Source organism: Anomaloglossus baeobatrachus, chromosome 12 (genome assembly GCF_048569485.1).
Source record: "Anomaloglossus baeobatrachus isolate aAnoBae1 chromosome 12, aAnoBae1.hap1, whole genome shotgun sequence".
NCBI classification, from domain to species: domain Eukaryota; kingdom Metazoa; phylum Chordata; class Amphibia; order Anura; family Aromobatidae; genus Anomaloglossus; species Anomaloglossus baeobatrachus.
In genome coordinates this window covers 12,026,431-12,054,262 of record NC_134364.1, presented here as the reverse complement: position 1 = coordinate 12,054,262, position 27,832 = coordinate 12,026,431, and the positions used below count along the sequence as shown (strand labels likewise).

General features: G+C 48.4%; 1 protein-coding gene across 3 annotated transcripts in view; it reads right to left on the bottom strand.

The window, feature by feature from the left end:
• The window catches only part of SLC24A4 (solute carrier family 24 member 4), a 130,432-nt gene that overhangs the window by 67,882 nt on the left and 34,718 nt on the right, over positions 1-27,832 (bottom strand). For all 3 annotated transcript variants that reach the window (XM_075330994.1, XM_075330992.1, XM_075330993.1), the window contains exon 2: positions 25,017-25,127. In XM_075330994.1, coding sequence (XP_075187109.1) covers positions 25,017-25,127 — 111 coding nt within the window. The remainder of the gene's footprint in view (positions 1-25,016; positions 25,128-27,832) is intronic.

Sequence of the window (27,832 nt, the reverse complement as noted above, 5' to 3'; positions counted from 1 at the left end):
TATTTTACCATGAAGGCTGCTGCACAAAGTCTCCTCTTAACAGTTGTTCTACAGATGAGAAGATGTGTCCAAACTTTTGGTCTGTACTGTATATCTGCAGAGGACGACTCCATATTAATGTCTATGGATGTAGAACAGGAGGTCAGAAAAGCCCCCGGAGGTGGATTGTGGGGGGGGGGGGGGGGGGCATAGTTTTCTTCCTATAGTGTAAATAATAAAGAAATCTCTAGATATGAGATGGGGTCGTGCATTGTTATGGTGCAGACGTGCGGAGATGATGGATGGATGATGGACACTGATTCTTCAGGCGGCTGTGCTGGTACCATGCTCTCTACGGCAGCATATTGTATGGTTCGGGGGTGATCCATTATACTTATCACTACTTTCCGCCCCATTAGAGGAGGATGAGAGTATTATGGAACAGTCCGCTGATATTTCATCCACATCGAACGCATAAGAACATATATAAATAGATGAGACGCTGCCATATTTCACAGCCATAACATTAGTGGCCCTTAATGGGCACCAGGGGAGTAATGGTACTGATCCTGCAGACCGAAGGTCCAGTAGCCAAAGAATAAATGAATCGTGGGCTGTCATGCCGTTTGTTCCTACCTAAATTTAGACTCTGAAGCCTGCAGTGCACGAAGGGGAACTAAACGGCTAACACAATAATGATCAGGTATGAGAGACGAGGAGCGCTCCCCGCAGCGATGGCGATGACTGGAGCCGGCAGCGATGGCGGTGACTGGAGCCGGCAGCGATGGCGGTGACTGGAGCCGGCAGCGATGGCAGTGACTGGAGCCCACAGCGATGGCGGTGACTGGAGCCCGCAGCGATGGTGGTGACTGGAGCCCGCAGCGATGGCGGTGACTCGCTCTCTGCAGTGATGGCGGTGACTGGAGCCCGCAGCGATGGCGGTGACTTGCTCCCCGCAGCGATGGCGGTGACTTGCTCCCCGCAGCGATGGCGGTGACTCGCTCCCCGCAGCGATGGCAGTGACTGGAGCCCACAGCGATGGCGGTGACTGGAGCCCGCAGCGATGGCAGTGACTGGAGCCCGCAGCGATGGCAGTGACTGGAGCCCGCAGCGATGGCGGTGACTTGCTCCCCGCAGCGATGGCGGTGACTGGAGCCCGCAGCGATGGCGGTGACTTGCTCCCTGCAGCGATGGCGGTGACTGGAGCCCGCAGCGATGGCGGTGACTTGCTCCCCGCAGCGATGGCGGTGACTCGCTCCCCGCAGCGATGGCGGTGACTGGAGCCGGCCGTTTTGGTTGGATTGTACTTTATATCACTCTAATCATACAACTTTTGCACTAAAAAGGTGCAAAAATGGGTAAAAGAGCATCTCTGATTTCATCAGTCCCATGTGCAACATTTTGAAATATTTTACACAAAAATGGTGACGAATACAAGAAGACAAAAAAGATAAGTCACTTAGAATAAAACTTGCAAGATGAATCGGGGCTCGTATCTTGTTAGTGAAGATAATGGGACCAATGGGTTATTGACAGCGGCAGAATCCACCTGAGATCCGTGTTCCCTGATCCTGAGATTCCTCTGCTCAGTATCTGATGCCGCCACTCATGGGTGGATTATAATGAGGGCAATCTGGGCTACCGCCTGGGGCCCCTAGCTCCGGGGGCCCATGGCCAGATTGCCCTTGTAATAATGTTGTGTGCGGCAACACATTCTCCTTCGTGTTCCCCCGGCGCAGATCTCCATGCAGGCAGATTACCTGGAACTACACTGCCAGCAATACAGAACGGCAGCGCAGCTCCGGGAGAGCTCCCGCCACCGCCACAATCACGTCATCAGCTGGCGCCTGCACCAAGAAGAAGTGGAGCCCGGGAACGGAAGCGAGGAGAGTGTGAGATTTATGTTTAAAATGTGTATTGGATGTGTGGGGGCTCATACTAAATATAGGAGGCTATGTGGGGGCTCATACTGTATATAGGAGGCTATGTGGGGGCTCATACTGTATATAGGAGGCTATGTGGGGGCTCACACTGTATACAGGAGCTATGTGGGGGCTCATACTATATATAGGGGGCTATGTGGGGGCTCATGCTGTATAGAAGAGGCAATGTGGGGCTCATGCTGTATATAGGGGCTATGTGGGGGCTCATACTGTATGTAGGAGGCTATGTGGGGAGTGGGGACTCATACTGTATATAGGGGCTATGTGGGGGCTCATACTGTATATAGGGGGATCATGCTGTATAGAAGAGGCAATGTGGGGCTCATGCTGTATATAGGGGCTATGTGGGGGCTTATACTGTATGTAGGAGGCTATGTGGGGGCTTATACTGTATGTAGGAGGCTATGTGTGGCTCATACTGTATACAGGGGCTATGTGGGGGCTCATACTATATATAGGGGGCTATGTGGGGACTCATACTATATATAGGGGGCTATGTGGGGGCTCATGCTGTATAGAAGAGGCAATGTGGGGCTCATGCTGTATATAGGGGCTATGTGGGGGCTCATACTGTATGTAGGAGGCTATGTGGGGGCTCATACTGTATATAGGGGCTATGTGGGGGCTCATACTGTATATAGGGGGATCATGCTGTATAGAAGAGGCAATGTGGGGCTCATGCTGTATATAGGGGCTATGTGGGAGCTTATACTGTATGTAGGAGGCTATGTGGGGGCTTATTCTGTATGTAGGGGATATGTGGTGGCTCATACTGTATAAAGGAGGCTATATGGGAACTCATGCTGTATATAGGAGGCTGTGTGTAACCTCATGTTGTATATAGGGGGCTATGTGGGGGCTCATCTAATATATAAAGCTGAATGTATGTGTGTGTATATATATATATATATATATATATATATATTATATATGTGTGTGTGTGTGTGTGTGTATGTGTGTGTGTGTCCGGGATTGGCATCTGCACCGTCGCAGCTACAGCCACAAAATTTTTCACACTCACACTTCTGGACCCCGAGAGAGTCATAGGCTATGTTGTGAGGCGAAATTTTAGCCCCGCGCATTCCAATTTACCAATCAATTTTGCCCCTATCTACATAATGGGGAAAAAGTGAAATGAAAAGTGTATCCGCACCGTCGCATTTACAATCACGAAATTTTGCACAGACACCTCATGTGACCCAGGGAACGTCGTAGACTATGTTTTGACAGGAAAATGTAACCCCGCACTTTAAAGTTACTCTCCAAAAACATGCCTCCATTAAAGTAAATGGAGCCTGGAACTACAGGTTATTAGTAGGAGCTGTGACTGGTTGCTATAGGAACAAAAGACATTCATAGTATAAGAAGCTTATATGTGAGGTAATAAGATGTCGGTGGGGAGACGGATAGAGAGAGACAGAGACAGACAGGAAAGAGACAGAGAGATAGAGAGACAGGGAAAGAGACAGACGGGGAAAGAGACAGACAGAGACAGACGGGGAAAGAGACAGACAGAGACAGACGGGGAAAGAGACAGACAGAGAGACAGACGGGGAAAGAGACAGACAGAGAGACAGACGGGGAAAGAGACAGACGGGGAAAGAGACAGACGGGGAAAGAGACAGACAGGGAAAGAGACAGACGGGGAAAGAGACAGACGGGGAAAGAGACAGACGGGGAAAGAGACAGACGGGGAAAGAGACAGACGGGGAAAGAGACAGACGGGGAAAGAGACAGACGGGGAAAGAGACAGACGGGGAAAGAGACAGACGGGGAAAGAGACAGACGGGGAAAGGGACAGACGGGGAAAGGGACAGACGGGGAAAGGGACAGACCGGGAAAGGGACAGACCGGGAAAGGGACAGACCTGGAAAGAGACAGACCTGGAAAGAGACAGACCTGGAAAGAGACAGACCTGGAAAGAGACAAACCTGGAAAGAGACAGACCTGGAAAGAGACAGACCGAGAAAGAGACAGACCGAGAAAGAGACAGACAGAGACAGACCGAGAAAGAGACAGACAGAGAGACAGACCTGGAAAGAGACAGACAGAGAAAGAGACAGACAGAGGAGAAAGAGACAGAGAAAGAGAGACAGAGAAAGAGACAGACAGAGAGACAGACCAAGAAAGAGACAGACAGAGAGACAGACCTGGAAAGAGACAGAGAGACAGACCTGGAAAGAGACAGACCTGGAAAGAGACAGACAGAGAGACAGACAGAGAAAGAGACAGACAGAGACAGACCGAGAAAGAGACAGACAGAGAGACAGACCTGGAAAGAGACAGACAGAGAAAGAGACAGACAGAGGAGAAAGAGACAGACAGAGAAAGAGACAGACAGAGAAAGAGACAGACAGAGAAAGAGACAGACAGAGAAAGAGACAGACAGAGAAAGAGAAAGACAGAGAAAGAGACAGACAGAGAAAGAGACAGACAGAGAGAGAGACAGAGAGAGAGAGACAGACAGAGACAGACCGAGAAAGAGACAGACAGAGAGACAGACCTGGAAAGAGACAGACAGAGACAGACCTGGAAAGAGACAGACCGAGAAAGAGATAGACCGAGAAAGAGACAGACAGAGACAGACAGAGACAGACCTGGAAAGAGACAGACCTGGAAAGAGACAGACCTGGAAAGAGACAGACCTGGAAAGAGACAGACAGAGAAAGAGACAGACAGAGAAAGAGACAGACAGAGAAAGAGACAGACAGAGAAAGAGACAGACAGAGAAAGAGACAGACAGAGAAAGAGAGAGACAGAGAAAGAGATAGACAGTGAAAGAGACAGACAGAGAAAGAGACAGACAGAGAGACAGACCAAGAAAGAGACAGACAGAGAGACAGACCTGGAAAGAGACAGACAGAGACAGACCTGGAAAGAGACAGACCTGGAAAGAGACAGACAGAGAAAGAGACAGACAGAGAAAGAGACAGACAGAGAAAGAGACAGACAGAGAAACAGACCTGGAAAGAGACAGTCAGAGAAAGAGACAGACCGAGAAAGAGACAGACAGAGACACAGACCTGGAAAGAGACAGACCTGGAAAGAGACAGACCTGGAAAGAGACAGACAGAGGAGAAAGAGACAGACAGAGAAAGAGAGACAGAGAAAGAGACAGACAGAGAAAGAGACAGACAGAGAAAGAGACAGACAGAGAAAGAGACAGACAGAGACAGAGACAGACAGAGAAAGAGACAGACAGAGACAGAGACAGACCGAGAAAGAGACAGACAGAGACAGACCTGGAAAGAGACAGACCGAGAAAGAGATAGACCGAGAAAGAGACAGACAGAGACAGACAGAGACAGACCTGGAAAGAGACAGACAGAGAAAGAGACAGACAGAGAAAGAGACAGACAGAGAAAGAGACAGACAAAGAGACAGACCGAGAAAGAGACAGACCGAGAAAGAGACAGACCGAGAAAGAGACAGACCAAGAAAGAGACAGACCAAGAAAGAGACAGACAGAGACAGACCTGGAAAGAGACAGACAGAGACAGACCTGGAAAGAGACAGACAGAGAAAGAGACAGACAGAGAAAGAGACAGACCGAGAAAGAGACAGACAGAGAAAGAGACAGACAGAGAGAGAGACAGAGAGAGAGACAGACAGAGACAGACCGAGAAAGAGACAGACAGAGAGACAGACCTGGAAAGAGACAGACAGAGACAGACCTGGAAAGAGACAGACCGAGAAAGAGATAGACCGAGAAAGAGACAGACAGAGACAGACAGAGACAGACCTGGAAAGAGACAGACCTGGAAAGAGACAGACCTGGAAAGAGACAGACAGAGAAAGAGACAGACAGAGAAAGAGACAGACAGAGAAAGAGACAGACAGAGAAAGAGAGAGACAGAGAAAGAGATAGACAGAGAAAGAGACAGACAGAGAAAGAGACAGACAGAGAGACAGACCAAGAAAGAGACAGACAGAGAGACAGACCTGGAAAGAGACAGACAGAGACAGACCTGGAAAGAGACAGACCTGGAAAGAGACAGACAGAGAAAGAGATAGACAGAGAAAGAGACAGACAGAGAAAGAGACAGACAGAGAGACAGACCAAGAAAGAGACAGACAGAGAGACAGACCTGGAAAGAGACAGACAGAGACAGACCTGGAAAGAGACAGACCTGGAAAGAGACAGACAGAGAAAGAGACAGACAGAGAAAGAGACAGACAGAGAGAGAGACAGACAGAGAAAGAGACAGACAGAGAGAGAGACAGACAGAGAGACAGACCGAGAAAGAGACAGACAGAGAGACAGACCTGGAAAGAGACAGACAGAGACAGACCTGGAAAGAGACAGACCGAGAAAGAGATAGACCGAGAAAGAGACAGACAGAGACAGACAGAGACAGACCTGGAAAGAGACAGACCTGGAAAGAGACAGACCTGGAAAGAGACAGACCTGGAAAGAGACAGACAGAGAAAGAGACAGACAGAGAAAGAGACAGACAGAGAAAGAGACAGACAGAGAAAGAGACAGACAGAGAAAGAGAGAGACAGAGAAAGAGACAGACAGAGAAAGAGACAGACAGAGAGACAGACCAAGAAAGAGACAGACAGAGAGACAGACCTGGAAAGAGACAGACCTGGAAAGAGACAGACAGAGAAAGAGATAGACAGAGAAAGAGACAGACAGAGAAAGAGACAGACAGAGAGACAGACCAAGAAAGAGACAGACAGAGAGACAGACCTGGAAAGAGACAGACAGAGACAGACCTGGAAAGAGACAGACCTGGAAAGAGACAGACAGAGAAAGAGACAGACAGAGAAAGAGACAGACAGAGAAAGAGACAGACAGAGAGAGAGACAGACAGAGAGAGAGACAGACAGAGAGAGAGACAGACAGAGAAAGAGACAGACAGAGAGAGAGACAGACAGAGAAAGAGACAGACAGAGAGAGAGACAGACAGAGACAGACCGAGAAAGAGACAGACAGAGAGACAGACCTGGAAAGAGACAGACAGAGAAAGAGACAGACAGAGAAAGAGACAGACAGAGAAAGAGAGACAGAGAAAGAGACAGACAGAGAAAGTGACAGACAGAGAAAGAGACAGACAGAGACAGACCGAGAAAGAGACAGACAGAGAGACAGACCTGGAAAGAGACAGACAGAGACAGACCTGGAAAGAGACAGACAGAGAAAGAGACAGACAGAGACAGACCGAGAAAGAGACAGACAGAGAGACAGACCTGGAAAGAGACAGACAGAGAAAGAGACAGACAGAGGAGAAAGAGACAGAGAAAGAGAGACAGAGAAAGAGACAGACAGAGAGACAGACCAAGAAAGAGACAGACAGAGAGACAGACCTGGAAAGAGACAGACAGAGACAGACCTGGAAAGAGACAGACCTGGAAAGAGACAGACAGAGAAAGAGACAGACAGAGAAAGAGACAGACAGAGAAAGAGACAGACAGAGACAGACCGAGAAAGAGACAGACAGAGAAAGAGACAGACAGAGAAAGAGACAGACAGAGAAAGAGACAGACAGAGACAGACAGAGAAAGAGACAGACCGAGAAAGAGATAGACCGAGAAAGAGACAGACAGAGACAGAGACAGACAGAGACAGACCTGGAAAGAGACAGACAGAGAAAGAGACAGACAAAGAGACAGACAAAGAGACAGACCGAGAAAGAGACAGACCGAGAAAGAGACAGACCGAGAAAGAGACAGACCTGGAAAGAGACAGACCTGGAAAGAGACAGACCTGGAAAGAGACAGACCGAGAAAGAGACAGACCGAGAAAGAGACAGTGAAAGAGACAGACCGAGAAAGAGACAGACAGAGAAAGAGACAGACAGAGAAAGAGACAGACAGAGAAAGAGATAGACAGAGAAAGAGATAGACAGAGACAGACCGGGAAAGAGACAGACAGAGACAGAGACAGACAGAGACAGACCTGGAAAGAGACAGACAGAGAAAGAGACAGACAGAGAAAGAGACAGACAGAGAAAGAGACAGACAGAGACAGACAGAGAAAGAGACAGACCGAGAAAGAGATAGACCGAGAAAGAGACAGACAGAGACAGAGACAGACAGAGACAGACCTGGAAAGAGACAGACAGAGAAAGAGACAGACAAAGAGACAGACAAAGAGACAGACCGAGAAAGAGACAGACCGAGAAAGAGACAGACCGAGAAAGAGACAGACCTGGAAAGAGACAGACCTGGAAAGAGACAGACCTGGAAAGAGACAGACCGAGAAAGAGACAGACCGAGAAAGAGACAGTGAAAGAGACAGACAGAGAAAGAGACAGACAGAGAAAGAGACAGACCGAGAAAGAGACAGACCTGGAAAGAGACAGACCTGGAAAGAGACAGACCTGGAAAGAGACAGACCTGGAAAGAGACAGACCGAGAAAGAGACAGACCGAGAAAGAGACAGACCGAGAAAGAGACAGACAATGAAAGAGACAGACAGAGAAAGAGACAGACAGAGAAAGAGACAGACAGAGAAAGAGATAGACAGAGAAAGAGACAGACAGAGAAAGAGATAGACAGAGACAGACCTGGAAAGAGACAGACAGAGAAAGAGACAGACAAAGAGACAGACCGAGAAAGAGACAGACCGAGAAAGAGACAGACCGAGAAAGAGACAGACCGAGAAAGAGACAGACCGAGAAAGAGACAGACAGAGAAAGAGACAGACAGAGAAAGAGACAGACATAGAAAGAGATAGACAGAGAAAGAGATAGACAGAGACAGACCGGGAAAGAGACAGACAGAGAAAGAGATAGACAGAGAAAGAGACAGACAGAGAAAGAGATAGACAGAGAAAGAGACAGACAGAGAAAGAGACAGACAGAGAAAGAGATAGACAGAGAAAGAGACAGACAGAGAAAGAGATAGACAGAGAAAGAGACAGACAGAGAAAGAGACAGACAGAGACAGACCGGGAAAGAGACAGAGAAAGAGAGAGAAAGAGACAGACAGAGACAGACCGAGAAAGAGACAGACCGAGAAAGAGACAGACAGAGAAAGAGACAGACCGAGAAAGAGACAGACCGAGAAAGAGACAGACCGAGAAAGAGACAGACCGAGAAAGAGACAGACCGAGAAAGAGACAGACCTGGAAAGAGACAGACCTGGAAAGAGACAGACCTGGAAAGAGACAGACCTGGAAAGAGACAGACCTGGAAAGAGACAGACCTGGAAAGAGATAGACAGAGAAAGAGATAGACAGAGAAAGAGACAGACAGAGACAGACCGGGAAAGAGACAGAGAAAGAGACAGACAGAGACAGACCGAGAAAGAGACAGACCGAGAAAGAGACAGACAGAGAAAGAGACAGACAGAGAAAGAGACAGACCTGGAAAGAGACAGACCTGGAAAGAGACAGACCTGGAAAGAGACAGACCTGGAAAGAGACAGACCTGGAAAGAGACAGACCGAGAAAGAGACAGACAGAGAAAGAGATAGACAGAGAAAGAGACAGACAGAGACAGACCGGGAAAGAGACAGAGAAAGAGACAGACAGAGAAAGAGACAGACAGAGACAGACCGAGAAAGAGACAGACCGAGAAAGAGACAGACAGAGAAAGAGACAGACAAAGAAAGAGACAGACCGGGAAAGAGACAGACAGAGACAGACAGTGAAAGAGACAGACAGTGAAAGAGACAGACAGTGAAAGAGACAGACCGAGACAGACCTGGAAAGAGACAGACCTGGAAAGAGACAGACCTGGAAAGAGACAGACGGGGAAAGAGACAGACGGGGAAAGAGACAGACGGGGAAAGAGACAGACGGAGCACATTACTTGGCCAATTTAGTTAAGTCTGTGTGGAATATCTGTGGTGTTGAAATATATGTAGTGAAATGCTTCTATTAGCTTAGTTTTTGCCTTTTAATAATTACATTTCTATCTGTTTTGTGGTTTTTGTGTGCAGAATACATTTTTGTTAATACATTTAATACATTCTATTTTGTTAACAACAGTTATTAACCCGGGCGAAGCTGGGTAGTACAGCTAGTGCTGTATATAGGGGCTATGTGGGGTTCATGCTGTATATAGGGGGGCAGTGTGTGGGTTCACATTGTATATAGGGGTGTGCCTAGATAGAGGGATAGATAGATAGATAGAGGGATAGATAGAGGGATAGATAGATAGATAGATAGATAGATAGAGGGATAGATAGATGGACAGACAGACAGACAGGTTTTTATGGAGCCGGGTGAAACTCAATGTCTGACTGAGGCTTTAATCTCGGAACCTTTTTGTTATTTTGTAAATATGACACAACTTTGTAAGATAAATGTGTCTTGCAGCGATGTCTTTGCCTCCAGGAGGCGTCATTCTGGGTCAGTTGGTCCCAATGTCTGGGTATTCTTGCTCTCTACACTCCGGGCTGTGTAGTCGGATCCCCCGCAATGTGTCGCCCTTTGGGGAGGGGGCCGCTTCCTCTGAGGCCGCGGATTTTCGGCCTCCGCAGTTTATGAAGGATGAATCTCACTGTATTGTGTTATGTCGCCACCAAACTCCAGGGAATGAATCAATTACCTGCCTCTCGCTGGCGCCATTCACACGTCCCCTCTCCCAGGATTATCAAATTCTGATCTATACCGTGCCGCTCGGATTCCTGCCAGCGATTAAAGCGGCGGCATCCTAATGAGCCGTCACTGATACATTAACCAGCGGCGGCCAGTAATTAATAAATAGATTCTCTGGTTTTATGTAAAGGAAGACTAATCCTTGTATAATGAGATGTTCCATGGTGTCTCACAGCTGAGGGTTTGGTACAATTGCTTCCAGTCCAGATAATCCTTTGACAGCTGAACCCATCAGCAGCACAAGTTAGATACAATGTATCAGTCTGGAGTCACATTGTAACTAAGGACAAGCTACTGCTCTATGTTATCACCCGGTTTAGGCTGAAAAATGCATCACATACAGTATATAATCCCCACAACCGCTTTTATTTGCAGATATTCAAACGCCAAGAAATGTCTTTTGCTGCTCCAGGAATACATTGGTGAAAGCAGCAATGGCCGTGGCACATGCACGGGCACGGGGGTGGCATCTAAGCTGGAAGCAAGTGGTAGTGCACTGCTGGCTAATCCCATAATTGTACATGGCATTATCCATGTCACACGAGCCCAGCTAAGCTGAGGGATTCCTGGTTGACATTTTATCTCAGGAGATGAGACACCAAGAGACAGTAAAAAATAAAGCTAAGTGGCGGCGTGGGCATCCCTGGGCGCGGAGGAGGGTCCTCTCAAGACTCCTCTAAAGCTTTTAGCATCCGAGAAGGATCAATAGAGGCGGCCATATAATAAAGCAAGGGGCAGATCAGCAGAAAGCTCGAGCCACTCGTCTCTGCCAAGAGGCCATTTTTGGATTCTGCATTGCAATGTACATTTCCTTTAAAGGGCCAGTACGGGGTTTAGTAACTAATGGCTAATCGCTGTGCAAAAGTTTTACTACTTTCTGATAAACTTTGTGTTTCAACTTTTCACCAGTTTTACTATCTCTGCTTGCTGAACAGATCTGAGATTTTGTGTGGCCGATTATAAGCAAGAACTAACTAATCCTCTGTGAGCTAAACGCATCAGTGACACAAATCTCTCTGCTTTTCCTGATATTTCGTTACAATGTATCAGTGCAGGAAAAATGAATAAAATCTGGATTCCGATTCCAGGTTACTTAAAGTGACAAAGTTTATTTTGAGGGTTTTGTGACATTTTACTTGCACTGATACATTGTATCAGTTTAGATTGCATAAGGCAATGCTCACACGTTGCTTTTTGCTGCATTTTTTGGCATGTTTCCTCATCAGTTTTTTGCAAATTAAAAGCGGCTTTTCTTTATTTCAGAACCAGCAAAACCTACCAGATTCCAGAAATCTCCTGCACACACTTGTTTGTTTGTTTTTCCTGACTGAAATGGAAAACTGCTGCTTTTTTTTTTTTTTAAAGAAGCAGCGTGTCAGTTCTTTCAGCAATTTGCAGCTTTGTTCCCTATTGATGGCAATGACAAAGTGCATAAACACAACTCAATTTTTGCTGCTTCATGTTGAATTAAACAAACGTTATTTAAACATGTGGATGGCATAGATAGTAAAGTGTCAGTTTTCAATGACGACACCAAACTATGTAGGTTATTAAAAACTGACCTTGATAGTACAATATTACAAAAAGATCCAGATATCTGGATAAGATGTCAGAATGGGCAGATACTTGGCAAATGAGATGTAATGGTGATAAATGTAGAGTAATGCACCTAGGGCGGAGTAATCCTATAACTGCGTATACATTAAATGGAAGTAACCCCCGGACTACAGAACAGGAGAAAGACAGGGAGATTCTAGGTACAAGTAGGCTGAGCAGCAGCACTCAATGTCAGGCAGCAGCTGCTACAGCAAACAAGATTCTAGGGTGTATAAAAAGAGAGTGATCCCAACGTATTGTTACCCCTCTATAAATCACTTGTAAGGCCACATCTGGAATATGGGATCCAGTTTTGGGCTTCACATTTTAAAAAGGACATTCAGAAGATAGAATTAGTTCAAAGGTGGCAACTAGATTATTACAAGGAATGGAGGACGCCCGTATGATGAGTAATGGAGGCCGCCCGTATGATGAGTAATGGAGGCCACCCGGATGATGAGTAATGGAGGCCGCCCGTATGATGAGTAATGGAGGCCACCCGGATGATGAGTAATGGAGGTCGCCCGTATGTCAGTTGGAGAAAAGACGTCTCAGAGGAGATCTCATTATATGTATAAATACATGTGTGGTCAATATAAAGGACTGGGACATACCTTATTCCTTCCAGACACAATACTAAGGTCCAGGGGGCACTCACTGCTGGGGGCACTCACTGCGAGTGGAAGAAAAGCGATTCCGGCAGCTAAATAGGAAAGGGTTCTTTACAGTTAGAGCAGTCAGACTGTGGAATGCGACCACAAGAGGTAGTAATGGCAGATACTATAACAGCTTTTAAAAAAAGGCTGGATGATTTCCTCAGTGCACACAACTTTGTCAGTTATAGATGATTTAGTAACAAAATATATTATTGATGGAGGAAGGGGAACTAGATGGACAGGGGGCTTTTTTCAACCTCTGTAACTATGTACTGTAGATAGATGACACATAAAAAACGCAGGTAAACAAAAACAAAACAAAACAAACCTAGTAAAACCTGCTTTTTTGTAGCAGCCAAAAACACACTGTAACAAAACCCACAAAAGAAACTTGGGGTATCCGTACAGGTAAGATGCATCAGTCTAGATTCCAGGTTAATTAAGTTTCAAAATTCTCTTTTGGGGGTTTTGTTACAATGTATCAGTGCAGGTAAAATGCGTCAGTCTGGATTCCAGGCTTCTTAAGCTGCAGGAGTCTCTTCTGGGGGTTTTGTTACAATGTATCAGTACAGGTAAAATGCGTCAGTCTGGATTCCAGGCTTCTTAAGCTGGAGGAGTCTCTTCTGGGGGTTTTGTTACAATGTATCAGTACAGGTAAAATGCGTCAGTCTGGATTCCAGGCTTCTTAAGCTGCAGGAGTCTCTTCTGGGGGTTTTGTTACAATGTATCAGTACAGGTAAAATGCGTCAGTCTGGATTCCAGGCTTCTTAAGCTGCAGGAGTCTCTTCTGGGGGTTTTGTTACAATGTATCAGTACAGGTAAAATGCGTCAGTCTGGATTCCAGGCTTCTTAAGCTGCAGGAGTCTCTTCTGGGGGTTTTGTTACAATGTATCAGTGCAGGTAAAATGCGTCAGTCTGGATTCCAGGCTTCTTAAGCTGCAGGAGTCTCTTCTGGGGGTTTTGTTACAATGTATCAGTACAGATAAAATGCGTCAGTCTGGATTCCAGGCTTCTTAAGCTGCAGGAGTCTCTTCTGGGGGTTTTGTTACAATGTATCAGTACAGGTAAAATGTGTCAGTCTGGATTCCAGGTTAATTAAGCTGCAGGAGTCTCTTCTGGGGTTTTGTTACAATGTATCTGTACAGGTAAAATGCGTCAGTCTGGATTCCAGGCTTCTTAAGCTGCAGGAGTCTCTTCTGGGGGTTTTGTTACAATGTATCAGTACAGGTAAAATGCGTCAGGCTGGATTCCAGGCTTCTTAAGCTGCAGGAGTCTCTTCTGGGGGTTTTGTTACAATGTATCAGTACAGGTAAAATGCATCAGTCTGGATTCCAGGCTTCTTAAGCTGCAGGAGTCTCTTCTGGGGGTTTTGTTACAATGTATCAGTACAGGTATAATGCGTCAGTCTGGATTCCAGGCTTCTTAAGCTGCAGGAGTCTTTTTGGGGGGTTTTGTTACAATGTATCAGTTCAGGTAAAATGCGTCAGTCTGGATTCCAGGCTTCTTAAGCTGCAGGAGTCTTTTTGGGGGGTTTTGTTACAATGTATCAGTACAGGTAAAATGCTTCAGTCTGGATTCCAGGCTTCTTAAGCTGCAGGAGTCTCTTCTGGGGGTTTTGTTACAATGTATCTGTACAGGTAAAATGCTTCAGTCTGGATTCCAGGCTTCTTAAGCTGCAGGAGTCTCTTCTGGGGGTTTTGTTACAATGTATCAGTTCAGGTAAAATGCTTCAGTCTGGATTCCAGGCTTCTTAAGCTGCAGGAGTCTCTTCTGGGGGTTTTGTTACAATGTATCAGTTCAGGTAAAATGCTTCAGTCTGGATTCCAGGCTTCTTAAGCTGCAGGAGTCTCTTCTGGGGGTTTTGTTACAATGTATCAGTACAGGTAAAATGCGTCAGTCTGGATTCCAGGCTTCTTAAGCTGCAGGAGTCTCTTCTGGGGGTTTTGTTACAATGTATCAGTACAGGTAAAATGCATCAGTCTGGATTCCAGGCTTCTTAAGCTGCAGGAGTCTCTTCTGGGGGTTTTGTTACAATGTATCAGTACAGGTAAAATGCATCAGTCTGGATTCCAGGCTTCTTAAGCTGGAGGAGTCTCTTCTGAGGGTTTTGATACAATGTATCCGTTCAGGTGAAACGTATTGGTCTGGACTCCCTGCTTAGCTGCAGATGTGTTACATTTTGGGGGGTGGCTTCAGTTTGTCACTACTTGTAAGGCGACGTTCAGTATTTTACATTCGTATTTGTAGCCATCATCTAGAGTGGAAGAGTCAGAGGAAAGTATAATAGAAGCACGGGCACCATTTATGTATTTTTTACCTGCTCCTGGTTTTGGCTACAAATACTGAGCTAAAAAACTCACCAAATACTGATCCTGTGAACGTGGCCTCATATGTATCTATCTTGAGTTTCGGCTGCAGGAGTCTCTCTCCAGTGTTGAGAGTTTGTTACACTGTATTAGTTCAGATTTTAGGCAGAACTATCATTCACTTCAGGGTTGGCATGGATAGTTCTTGCCAAGCCTTAGAAGAAACTTACACAATCTTCATCGTCTGAGGATGATGAGAGTTATAACCAAAGTTAAATGACATCAACAGCCTTGAAACCTGACTGCCATAGATTGGTGACATGCATCCGCTTACTGCCAGTGGATAGCAACATTCTGGAATATGTCCTGAGGTTTACATAACACAAATGCAGAGGCGTTACAATGTATCAGATCTGTCAATTAAGAGTAAACAACCTGCTGCACAGAAGTGTCACTCATGAGCGCTGGAGCCAGCAGCATGGCCGCCACTACATCTCCAGCCTGTCCTGACTCTTGTTTTCTTCTTCATTCACCTACAAAGATGCTAAACAGAAGTGAGCAGCTAGATGCAGCTTTGGAGGCGATTAGAGAAAATAATGCTCTTTCCTGTGTTGGCTATATAGCGCCTCTCTCAGGAGTGACAGGTACTGCACCTTGAGCTCTGATAGGGGGTGTACTTATAGGCAGCCACTATGTGCAATATCAGCCTCCCCGGACCCCACATCCCACGTATGGAGGAATCACAGCGGTTTTTGCTGGATGAGTGTGAAATCTGTGTGGAATCTGAGACATTACAGGGTCATTAATACATAAAAGGCCGGCGAGCGCCGCTCATTACCGCGTGACGGGGAGGGAGGATGTTTACATTCACTGGATACGTCGTAGAAAATTGGAAAATTTCATGACATTAAGTAACAAACTGAAAAGAAAAAAATAAAACAACAAAAGAATCTAATTTTCCAATTTCTTAGCAACAAGTCGCGTGGGTGTGGAGTGGGAGTGGGCGGTGGTGGCGAGGGGGCAGCATAATGAGGGATAGTGATGCCAGACACGATGTCCTGTAATATGGATATTAATGAAAAAGTGGAAATCGCAGGAATAGTTCAAATGTGAAGATCGCACGGTGTATGAAGAGCATTCACTAACGTAAATCCAGCATGGCATCAGACATCGCCACCAAGGCCTCCTACACATACAGCGCCATGCAAAAGTTTGGGCACCCCTGGTCAACATTACTGGTATTGTGAACAGTAAACAAGTTGAAGATGAAATGATCTCTAAAAGGCAGAAAGTTACAGATCACACATTTCCTTTGTAGTTTAGGCAAAAAAAAATAAAAAAATGTATATATATTTTCATCTTATACATATGATTTTTTGCAGACGTCTGATGCTGAATTTTATGGTGAGGACGCAGGAGAGGTTTTCTTCTGATGACTCTTCCATGAAGGCCATATTTGTGCAGGTGTCTCTGAACAGAACACTGAACCACAACTCCAGAGTCTGCTGAATCTTCCTGAAGGTCTTTTGCAGTCACGCAGGGGTTTTGATCTGCCTCTCTAGCAATCCTACCACCAGCTCTCACAAAAATGTTGCTGTAAAAAAAAAAAGTTGAAAAAAAGAGAGGATGGCTTCTACAAATGGATAATGATCTTAAACACACATCAAAATCCACAGACGACCTCAAAAGATGCAAACTGAAGGTTTTATAGCGGCCTCACAGTCCACTGATCTGAACATCATTGAAAATCTGTGGCTAGACCTCAAAAGAACAGAGCATGGAAGACTAGCCAGGAATCTCACAGAACTGGAAGACGTCTCCAAGGAACAGCAAAGCATGGAAGACGAGCCAGGAATCTCACAGAACTGGAAGATGTTTCCAAGGAAGAGCAGAGCATGCAAGACGAGCCAGGAATCTCACAGAACTGGAAGACGTCTCCAAGGAACAGCAAAGCATGGAAGACGAGCCAGGAATCTCACAGAACTGGAAGATGTTTCCAAGGAAGAGCAGAGCATGCAAGACGAGCCAGGAATCTCACAGAACTGGAAGACGTCTCCAAGGAACAGCAAAGCATGGAAGACGAGCCAGGAATCTCACAGAACTGGAAAATGTCTCCAAGGAAGAGCAGTGCATGCAAGACAAGCCAGGAATCTCACAGAACTGGAAGACGTCTCCAAAGAAGAGCAGAGCATGCAAGACAAGCCAGGAATCTCACAGAACTGGAAAATGTCTCCAAGGAAGAGCAGAGCATGCAAGACGAGCCAGGAATCTCACAGAACTGGAAGATGTCTCTGTGGAAAAAAATCCCTAAAAATCCCTCAAACAAGAATTGAAAGACTCTTGGCTGCTACAAATTGTCTTTAAAAGTTGTGATACTTGAAAAAGGGGGCGCTTCTAGGTACTAACCATGTAGGGTGCACATACTTTTGCATTGACCAATTTCCCTTTTTTATTAATTTAAAAATTTAAAATATGACAAAAAAATATGTTTTGCATAAAATGCAAAGGGAATTTGTCATCTGTATCTTTATTCCTTTTAGAGATAATTTCATCTTCAAAGTTCTTAACTGTTCACAATAACGGTAATTTTGACCAGGGGTCCCCAAACTTTTGCATGCCACTGTACCATTGCAAGGGCCCCCATATCCTTGCACCAGCCATGGCCTCTTCATCCTAACAATATAATATTGTCGCTGTAGTCAGAGCTTTGGTTATAATGTTGGTCATCTTCGTGCATAAAATACACAGCAAATACTTAAAAACATTGTCAGCATAACCATAGTCTGCATAGCCACGTCACCCATAGTCAGTACCTCCATAGCCACGTCACCTATAGTCAGTGCCTCCATAGCCACGTCACCCATAGTCAGTACCTCCATAGCCACGTCACCTATAGTCAGTACCTCCATAGCCACGTCACCCATAGTCAGTACTTCCATAGCCACGTCACCTATAGTCAGTGCCTCCATAGCCACGTCACCCATAGTCAGTACCTCCATAGCCACGTCACCTTTAGTCAGTGCCTCCATAGCCACGTCACCCTTAGTCAGTACCTCCATAGCCACGTCACCTATAGTCAGTGCCTCCATAGCCACGTCACCCATAGTCAGTGCCTCCATAGCCACGTCACCCATAGTCAGTGCCTCCATAGCCACGTCACCTATAGTCAGTGCCTCCATAGCCACGTCACCTATAGTCAGTGCCTCCATAGCCACGTCACCCATAGTCAGTGCCTCCATAGCCACGTCACCCATAGTCAGTGCCTCCATAGCCACGTCACCTATAGTCAGTGCCTCCATAGCCACGTCACCCATAGTCAGTACCTCCATAGCCACGTCACCCATAGTCAGTACCTCCATAGCCACATCACCCATAGTCAGTGCCTCCATAGCCACGTCACCCATAGTCAGTACCTCCATAGCCACGTCACCCATAGTCAGTGCCTGCATAGCCACGTCACCCATAGTCAGTGCCTCCATAGCCACGTCACCCATAGTCAGTGCCTCCATAGCCACGTCACCCATAGTCAGTACCTCCATAGCCACGTCACCCATAGTCAGTGCCTCCATAACCACGTCACCCATCGTCAGTGCCTCCATAGCCACGTCACCCATAGTCAGTGCCTCCATAGCCACGTCACCCATAGTCAGTGCCTCCATAGCCACGTCACCCATAGTCAGTGCCTCCATAGCCACGTCACCCAGAGTCAGTGCCTCCATAGCCACGTCACCCATAGTCAGTGCCTGCATAGCCACGTCACCCATAGTCAGTGCCTGCATAGCCACGTCACCCATAGTCAGTGCCTCCATAGTCACGTCACCCATAGTCAGTGCCTCCATAGCCACGTCACCCATAGTCAGTGCCTCCATAGCCACGTCACCCATAGTCAGTGCCTCCATAGCCACGTCACCCAGAGTCAGTGCCTGCATAGCCACGTCACCCATAGTCAGTGCCTGCATAGCCACGTCACCCATAGTCAGTGCCTCCATAGCCACGTCACCCATAGTCAGTGCCTGCATAGCCACGTCACCCATAGTCAGTGCCTCCATAGCCACGTCACCCATAGTCAGTGCCTCCATAGCCACGTCACCCATAGTCAGTGCCTCCATAGCCACGTCACCCATAGTCAGTGCCTGCATAGCCACGTCACCCATAGTCAGTGCCTGCATAGCCACGTCACCCATAGTCAGTGCCTCCGTAGCCACGTCACCCATAGTCAGTGCCTCCATAACCATGTCACCCATCGTCAGTGCCTCCATAGCCACGTCACCCATAGTCGGTGCCTCCATAGCCACGTCACCCATAGTCAGGGCCTCCATAGCCACATCACACATAGTCAGTACCTCCATAGCCACATCACCCATAGTCAGTGCCTCCATAGCCACGTCACCCATAGTCAGTGCCTCCATAGCCACGTCACCCATAGTCAGTGCCTGCATAGCCACGTCACCCATAGTCAGTGCCTCCATAGCCACGTCACCCATAGTCAGTGCCTCCATAGCCACGTCACCCATAGTCAGTACCTCCATAGCCACGTCACCCATAGTCAGTGCCTCCATAACCACGTCACCCATCGTCAGTGCCTCCATAGCCACGTCACCCATAGTCAGTGCCTCCATAGCCACGTCACCCATAGTCAGTGCCTCCATAGCCACGTCACCCATAGTCAGTGCCTCCATAGCCACGTCACCCAGAGTCAGTGCCTCCATAGCCACGTCACCCAGAGTCAGTGCCTCCATAGCCACGTCACCCATAGTCAGTGCCTGCATAGCCACGTCACCCATAGTCAGTGCCTGCATAGCCACGTCACCCATAGTCAGTGCCTCCATAGTCACGTCACCCATAGTCAGTGCCTCCATAGCCACGTCACCCATAGTCAGTGCCTCCATAGCCACGTCACCCATAGTCAGTGCCTCCATAGCCACGTCACCCAGAGTCAGTGCCTGCATAGCCACGTCACCCATAGTCAGTGCCTGCATAGCCACGTCACCCATAGTCAGTGCCTCCATAGCCACGTCACCCATAGTCAGTGCCTGCATAGCCACGTCACCCATAGTCAGTGCCTCCATAGCCACGTCACCCATAGTCAGTGCCTCCATAGCCACGTCACCCATAGTCAGTGCCTCCATAGCCACGTCACCCATAGTCAGTGCCTGCATAGCCACGTCACCCATAGTCAGTGCCTGCATAGCCACGTCACCCATAGTCAGTGCCTCCGTAGCCACGTCACCCATAGTCAGTGCCTCCATAACCATGTCACCCATCGTCAGTGCCTCCATAGCCACGTCACCCATAGTCGGTGCCTCCATAGCCACGTCACCCATAGTCAGGGCCTCCATAGCCACATCACACATAGTCAGGGCCTCCATAGCCACATCACCCATAGTCAGTGCCTCCATAGCCACGTCACACATAGTCAGTGCCTCCATAGCCACGTCACCCATAGTCAGTGCCTCCATAGCCACGTCACCCATAGTCAGTGCCTGCATAGCCACGTCACCCATAGTCAGTGCCTCCATAGCCACGTCACCCATAGTCAGTGCCTCCATAGCCACGTCACCCATAGTCGGTGCCTGCATAGCCACGTCACCTATAGTCAGTGCCTCCATAGCCACGTCACCCATAGTCAGTGCCTGCATAGCCACGTCACCCATAGCCAGTGCCTCCATAACATTACCAGTAGAAATGATGGAATCTCCTGAAATTCAGTTCGGGCAGAGTCACTTGTATTGAGCAGGTTCTTTCAGCTCTCACATAACTTGTCTGGATTAAATCTTTCCTGATGGCAAAAATATTCCCCTCTTTCTCTCGTCTGTTCTTACATTTTCTTTCCTGTTTATTCTGGCAGAGGCCAATCACAGACATCAGCCTGAACCCACGCGGTCACCGGGGGCATCACACAACGCAACGCACGTTGCCCCCTTCCTCCGCACATGACTGTGTAGGGTCAGTCACAGACATATTGTTGGATTCCTGCAAATCAAATCTACAAATAAATTGGATTATGGCACAGTCAGTGAGCACGGCTGACCCCAGCAGAGTCAGACACAGCAACACAGAACGTGACACCAACTACACAGAGAGGAATAGAGGTAGGGTTAGGTACAGAACTGACAATCGGAACCAGTCACAGAGACCCATCCACAGCCCACCACAGAGCCCACATCTAGAGCCGGCCACAGAGCCCCATCCACAGCCCACCACAGAGCCCACATCCACAGCCCCCCACAGAGCCCACATCTAGACCGGCCACAGAGACACACATATCCACAGCCCACCACAGAGCCCACATCTAGAGCTGGCCACAGAGCCCCATCCACAGCCCCCCACAGAGCCCACATCCACAGCCCCCCACAGCCCATATCTAGAGCCTGCCACAGAGACACACATATCCACAGCCCACCACAGAGCCCACATCTAGAGCAGGCCACAGAGCCCCATCCACAGCCCACCACAGAGCCCCCATCCACAGCCCACCACAGAGCCCCCATCCACAGCCCCCCACAGAGCCCACATCTAGAGCTGGCCACAGAGCCCCATCCACAGCCCACCGCAGAGCCCACATCCACAGCCCCACACAGAGCCCACATCTAGAGCTGGCCACAGAGCCCACATCCACAGCCCACCACAGAGCCCACATCTAGAGCCGGCCACAGAGCCCACATCTAGAGCCGGCCACAGAGCCCACATCTAGAGCCGGCCACAGAGCCCACATCTAGAGCCGGCCACAGAGCCCACATCTAGAGCCGGCCACAGAGCCCACATCTAGAGCCGGCCACAGAGCCCACATCTAGAGCCGGCCACAGAGCCCACATCTAGAGCCGGCCACAGAGCCCCCATCCACAGCCCCCCACAGAGCCCCCATCCACAGCCCCCCACAGAGCCCACATCTAGAGCTGGCCACAGAGCCCCATCCACAGCCCACCACAGAGCCCACATCTAGAGCCGGCCACAGAGCCCACATCCACAGCCCACCACAGAGCCCCATCCACAGCCCACCACAGAGCCCACATCCACAGCCCCCCACAGAGCCCACATCTAGAGCCGGCCACAGAGCCCCCATCCACAGCCCCCCACAGAGCCCACATCTAGAGCCCACCACAGAGCCCACATCTAGAGCTGGCCACAGAGCCCACATCTAGAGCCGGCCACAGAGCCCCCATCCACAGCCCCCCACAGAGCCCCCATCCACAGCCCCCCACAGAGCCCACATCCACAGCCCCCCACAGAGCCCACATCTAGAGCTGGCCACAGAGCCCCATCCACAGCCCACCACAGAGCCCATATCTAGAGCCGGCCACAGAGCCCCCATCCACAGCCCCCCACAGAGCCCACATCTAGAGCCCACCACAGAGCCCACATCTAGAGCTGGCCACAGAGCCCACATCTAGAGCCGGCCACAGAGCCCACATCTAGAGCCGGCCACAGAGCCCCCATCCACAGCCCCCCACAGAGCCCCCATCCACAGCCCCCCACAGAGCCCACATCTAGAGCTGGCCACAGAGCCCCATCCACAGCCCACCACAGAGCCCACATCTAGAGCCGGCCACAGAGCCCCCATCCACATCCCCCCACAGAGCCCACATCCACAGCCCCCCACAGAGCCCACATCTAGAGCTGGCCACAGAGCCCCATCCACAGCCCACCACAGAGCCCACATCTAGAGCCGGCCACAGAGCCCACATCCACAGCCCACCACAGAGCCCCATCCACAGCCCCCCACAGAGCCCACATCTAGAGCTGGCCACAGAGCCCACATCTAGAGCTGGTCACAGAGCCCACATCTAGAGCCGGCCACAGAGCCCCCATCCACAGCCCCCCACAGAGCCCCCATCCACAGCCCCCCACAGAGCCCACATCCAGAGCCCCCCACAGAGCCCACATCTAGAGCTGGCCACAGAGCCCCATCCACAGCCCACCACAGAGCCCACATCTAGAGCCGGCCACAGAGCCCACATCCACAGCCCCCCACAGAGCCCACATCTAGAGCCCACCACAGAGCCCACATCTAGAGCTGGCCACAGAGCCCACATCTAGAGCCGGCCACAGAGCCCACATCTAGAGCCGGCCACAGAGCCCACATCTAGAGCCGGCCACAGAGCCCCCATCCACAGCCCCCCACAGAGCCCCCATCCACAGCCCCCCACAGAGCCCACATCTAGAGCTGGCCACAGAGCCCCATCCACAGCCCACCACAGAGCCCACATCTAGAGCCGGCCACAGAGCCCCCATCCACATCCCCCCACAGAACCCACATCCACAGCCCCCCACAGAGCCCACATCTAGAGCTGGCCACAGAGCCCCATCCACAGCCCACCACAGAGCCCACATCTAGAGCCGGCCACAGAGCCCACATCCACAGCCCACCACAGAGCCCCATCCACAGCCCACCACAGAGCCCACATCCACAGCCCCCCACAGAGCCCACATCTAGAGCCGGCCACAGAGCCCCATCCACAGCCCCCCACAGAGCCCACATCTAGAGCCAGCCACAGAGCCCCATCCACAGCCCCCCACAGAGCCCACATCTAGAGCCGGCCACAGAGCCCCATCCACAGCCCCCCACCTAGAGCCGGCCACAGAGCCCCATCCACAGCACCCCACAGAGCCCCATCCATAGCCCCCCACAAAGCCCACATCTAATGCCAGCCACAGAGCCCCATCCACAACCCACTACAGAGCCCACATCTAGAGCCAGCCACAGAGCCCCCCATCCACAGCTCGCTACAGAGCTCCCATCCACAGCTCGCCACAGAGCCCCCATCCACAGCTCGAAACAGAGCCCCCATCCACAGCTCGCTACAGAGCCAACCAAAGAGCAGTCATCCACAGCTCGCCACAGAACCCCCATCCAGAGCCCGCTACATAGTCCCCATCCAAAGACAGCTACAGAGCCCCCCCATCCAGAGCCCGCCACATAGCACCCATCCAGAGCCCGCCACATAGCCCCCATCCAGAGCCCGCCACATAGTCCTAATCCAGAGCCCGCTACATAGTCCTCATCCAGAGCCCGCCACATAGTCCTCATCCAGAGCCCGCCACATAGTCCCCATCCAGAGCCCGCCACATAGTCCCCATCCAGAGCTCGCCACATAGTCCCCATCCAGAGCCCGCCACATAGTCCTCATCCAGAGCCCGCCACATAGTCCCCATCCAGAGCCTGCCACATAGTCCCCATCCAGAGCCTGCCACATAGTCCCCATCCAGACCCTGCCACATAGCTCCCATCTTGATCCAGCCACATAGCCCCCATCCAGTGGCGGCCTCATAGACCCCATCCAGTGGCGGCCTCATAGACCCCATCCAGTGACGGCCACATAGCTCCCATCTTGATCCAGCCACATAGCCCCCCCCATTCAGAGCCGGCCACAGAGCCATCATCCACAGCTTGCCACAGAGCCCTATGCAAAGCCCTCCACATCCACCACCACACATGCAAAACAGCCGCCATATGCAGCCGGCCACATAGCCCCTATCCACAGCCCGCCACTTATTGCTCTACTCTCCTGCGCCACTCCCTGGTAGCCCATATTTAACCCTGTAATCTCCAGACTCATGGACATGTCTCAGTCTTCACATGACCACAGATGAGGCTGCGGTGATAACAGCGATTTCGCTCTGCACCTTGTGATTCCGTCAGAACTGTGCATTCTTTGTCCCTGGGCAGGATTCGTTCTCTCCTGGATCCTGTAGTGCTTGAACACGCAGACTATCTGAGAGGACAGCCGCATGATTTATAGATTTATTCCTGTGTAATGTATATTTTATGACCCCACTCTCCGCTGGTAGCATAAGAGAGATTGCATAACTCCGCTGCTGGCACTAGATGAAAACCTCCCGCCTTCTACTCCAGTCACATCCAAACCACACTCAGCTGTGTTGCCTTAGTGTGTGGATAATCTGCAGCTTTGGCTGGGACTGGAGACTCCTCATGTAATTAGTGCAGCAGTTATCACATATTATGTATGTGTTATTATATTACCTGGCTCAGTGCAGTTCTTTTCAACCGTTGCGTTCCCGGACGCCATAAGTTTACGATTCCTCCAAGTAATGGCGTTCCCCGACGTCCGGTCTCTTGAAGACTTTCCCCGTCCTGCAGTGAGAAGAGAAATCTTATAAAATGCTTTATTTTACCTTTTCTATATAATATCAAAAGTGTGAAATCCTCCAAATCATAGGGTACAACCCCGACCCCCTTGACCCTCACCCCAAAAACACGCAGCGTTATGTAAAAGTAGAACATTAGTGTTTCTATTAAAGGCTGTTAATCTGGCACTTATGTAATGAGGGTTAATGCGGTGGTGTTGGCAGACCCGGACACGTCACTGCAAGGGGCGCCGCTCCAGATTTATTTTTTTTTTGTTTTTTAGGAAAAAATTAGGATTTACGGATTAGAGGGGATTAGCTTGTTCACAATGTCACTGACTCTGAGGAATAGAAAACTGTGCTAATTCCTGGAGTCAGCTGTTTGCAGCTTTGTGAGCAGCCGCTTGTGGTACTTTTAATGCCTCGCAGTTAATCTGCAGTTTATCGGTTGGTATCGCTGGTGATTTTTTTTTTTTGTGGGGTGTGTTAAGGGGTACTGTTAAGGCTAAGTGCACACGTCCCGTAATCATCTGTAGGACGGATCCGTTTGCAAAAAAGTTCTGCAAACACAACTTTCCTGTCCGTTTTGAAAACAAATTGACTTTTGTAGGATTTGGGGGTTTTTAACATTGAAGTCTATGGAAAACGGATCTGGTAACAGATCACTATTTATCTTCTATTTGAAGCTGATCCAGTAAGAAAATAATGGGTTTGTTACAAATGAAAGAAAAATGGAAGATAAATAGCGATCAGTGAACGGATCTGTTCTCCATAGACTCCAATGTTAAAAAAAACGGATCTTGCAAAAATCAATATTTCCAAAACAGACATAAAAGTTTTGTTTACAGAACTTTTTTCCCAATGGATCCATCCTAACGGATCTGGACGGATTTACTGGACGGATTTACTGGACGGATTTACTGGACGGATTTACTGGACGGATTTACTGGACGTGTGAACTCAGCCTTACAAATCTGCCATGTGAATGCTGCGCTGATACAATGTAGCAAACCCTCAAACTCAGAGGCACCTTCTTAGGCTGTGTCCGCACTTTGCGTTTCCGCAGCGTTTTGAGCAGCAGCGTTCTCATGCCAAAACGCATGCGTTTTGATTTTCCATAATAGTCTATGGAAAACGATGATTTTCCGTCCGCACTTTGCGTTTTAAAACGCTGCGTTTAATTTGCATAAATTGTGGCAAAAAACATGCGCTCAAAGAAGCAGCATGTCAATTGTTTTTGCCATTTCTGCAGCGTTTTGATAACACTGAAGTCAATGAGAAATGTGAAAACGCAAGCAAAATCAAAATTCCAGCGTTTTACCTGCTTTTTAGGTGCAGAAAACATGCAATTGGACTAAATAAACGCATGCTTTTTGGACATCAAAATAAAGATTTGATATGTCCCTTTACACACACACATAATCCGACAATTAAATTAATGAAAAAATATTAATTTATTGATATTTTACCACTAAATAGTAAATAACCGCTATAATTATATGAAATATAACTATTTTATTTTCATAAATTATATTTGTGGCCCTTTTTTTTCTCTTTTTTCATTATGTTTGACTGTTGAAACTTTATTTAGCAGTGTCTTTATGTTCAAAATGCATCTGTCAAAACGCTATTGAAAAGCATGTAAAAAGCGCTAAAAACGCACCTAAAACGCGGTAAATACGCATGCGTTTTTAGCGCTATTTTGTGGTCAAAAGCAACTTTGGCCAAAATCAATTACTGCCCGTCGGGTGCGTTTGGAACTGCAACTAGGACGACGCAAAGTGCGCACACAGCCTTAACCACGGCTGCGGTCATTGACTTCAGGCTGTTTGTCTTTTTTTACTGAATTGATACATTGTTATAAAGTGAATTATGTGACCTATAGAACCTGGGGCCCAAATCATCATTTGCGATTTATAGAGGACACTTTCTTTTTTTTTTTTTTCTGTCTTCTGGTATTCTCTGACATCTTTTGCCTCGAATTCTTCAAAATGGTTTATTAATTTGGCACAAAACAAAAAAATAAAAAGCTTTTTTTTTAACTTTTATCCAGTTTTTTGAGACTTTTTAACTCCACAAGTGGAAATCCTTTAAAAAGCCATACATTTGTCTAAAATATGACAATTGAAAACTAAAACAAACCCCCCCCCCCAACTCACCCCTGGCAGGGACTGAAGTGAGACGAGCCCCAAAAATGGTAAAAGTGGCATTTCATGAATCTGCCTAAAAATGTTATTGAGGGAAAATAAAAAAAAAACACCATAAAAAAGAAAGAAAACTTAAAAAGTAGTAAAAGTTATAGAAAATAAGGAAGAAATACTAAAGCAGCTGAAAAGGGGCAGAAAAGTGAAGAAAAAGCAATGATGAATTAGGGCCCTGGAATTCAGACTGAAGCATTTTACCTGCGCTGATACATTGTAACAAACCTCCAGATCTGGAACCTAAGCTACCAAGACTCCAGACTGATGCATTTTACCTGCACCAATACATTGTAACACACCTCCAGATCTGGAACCTACCAAGACTCCAGACTGAAGCATTTTACCTGCACTGATACACTGTAACACACCACCAGATCTGGAACCTACCAAGACTCCAGACTGATGCATTTTACCTGCACTGATACATTGTAACACACCTCCAGATCTGGAACCTACCAAGACTCCAGACTGATGCATTTTACCTGCACTGATACATTGTAACACACCTCCA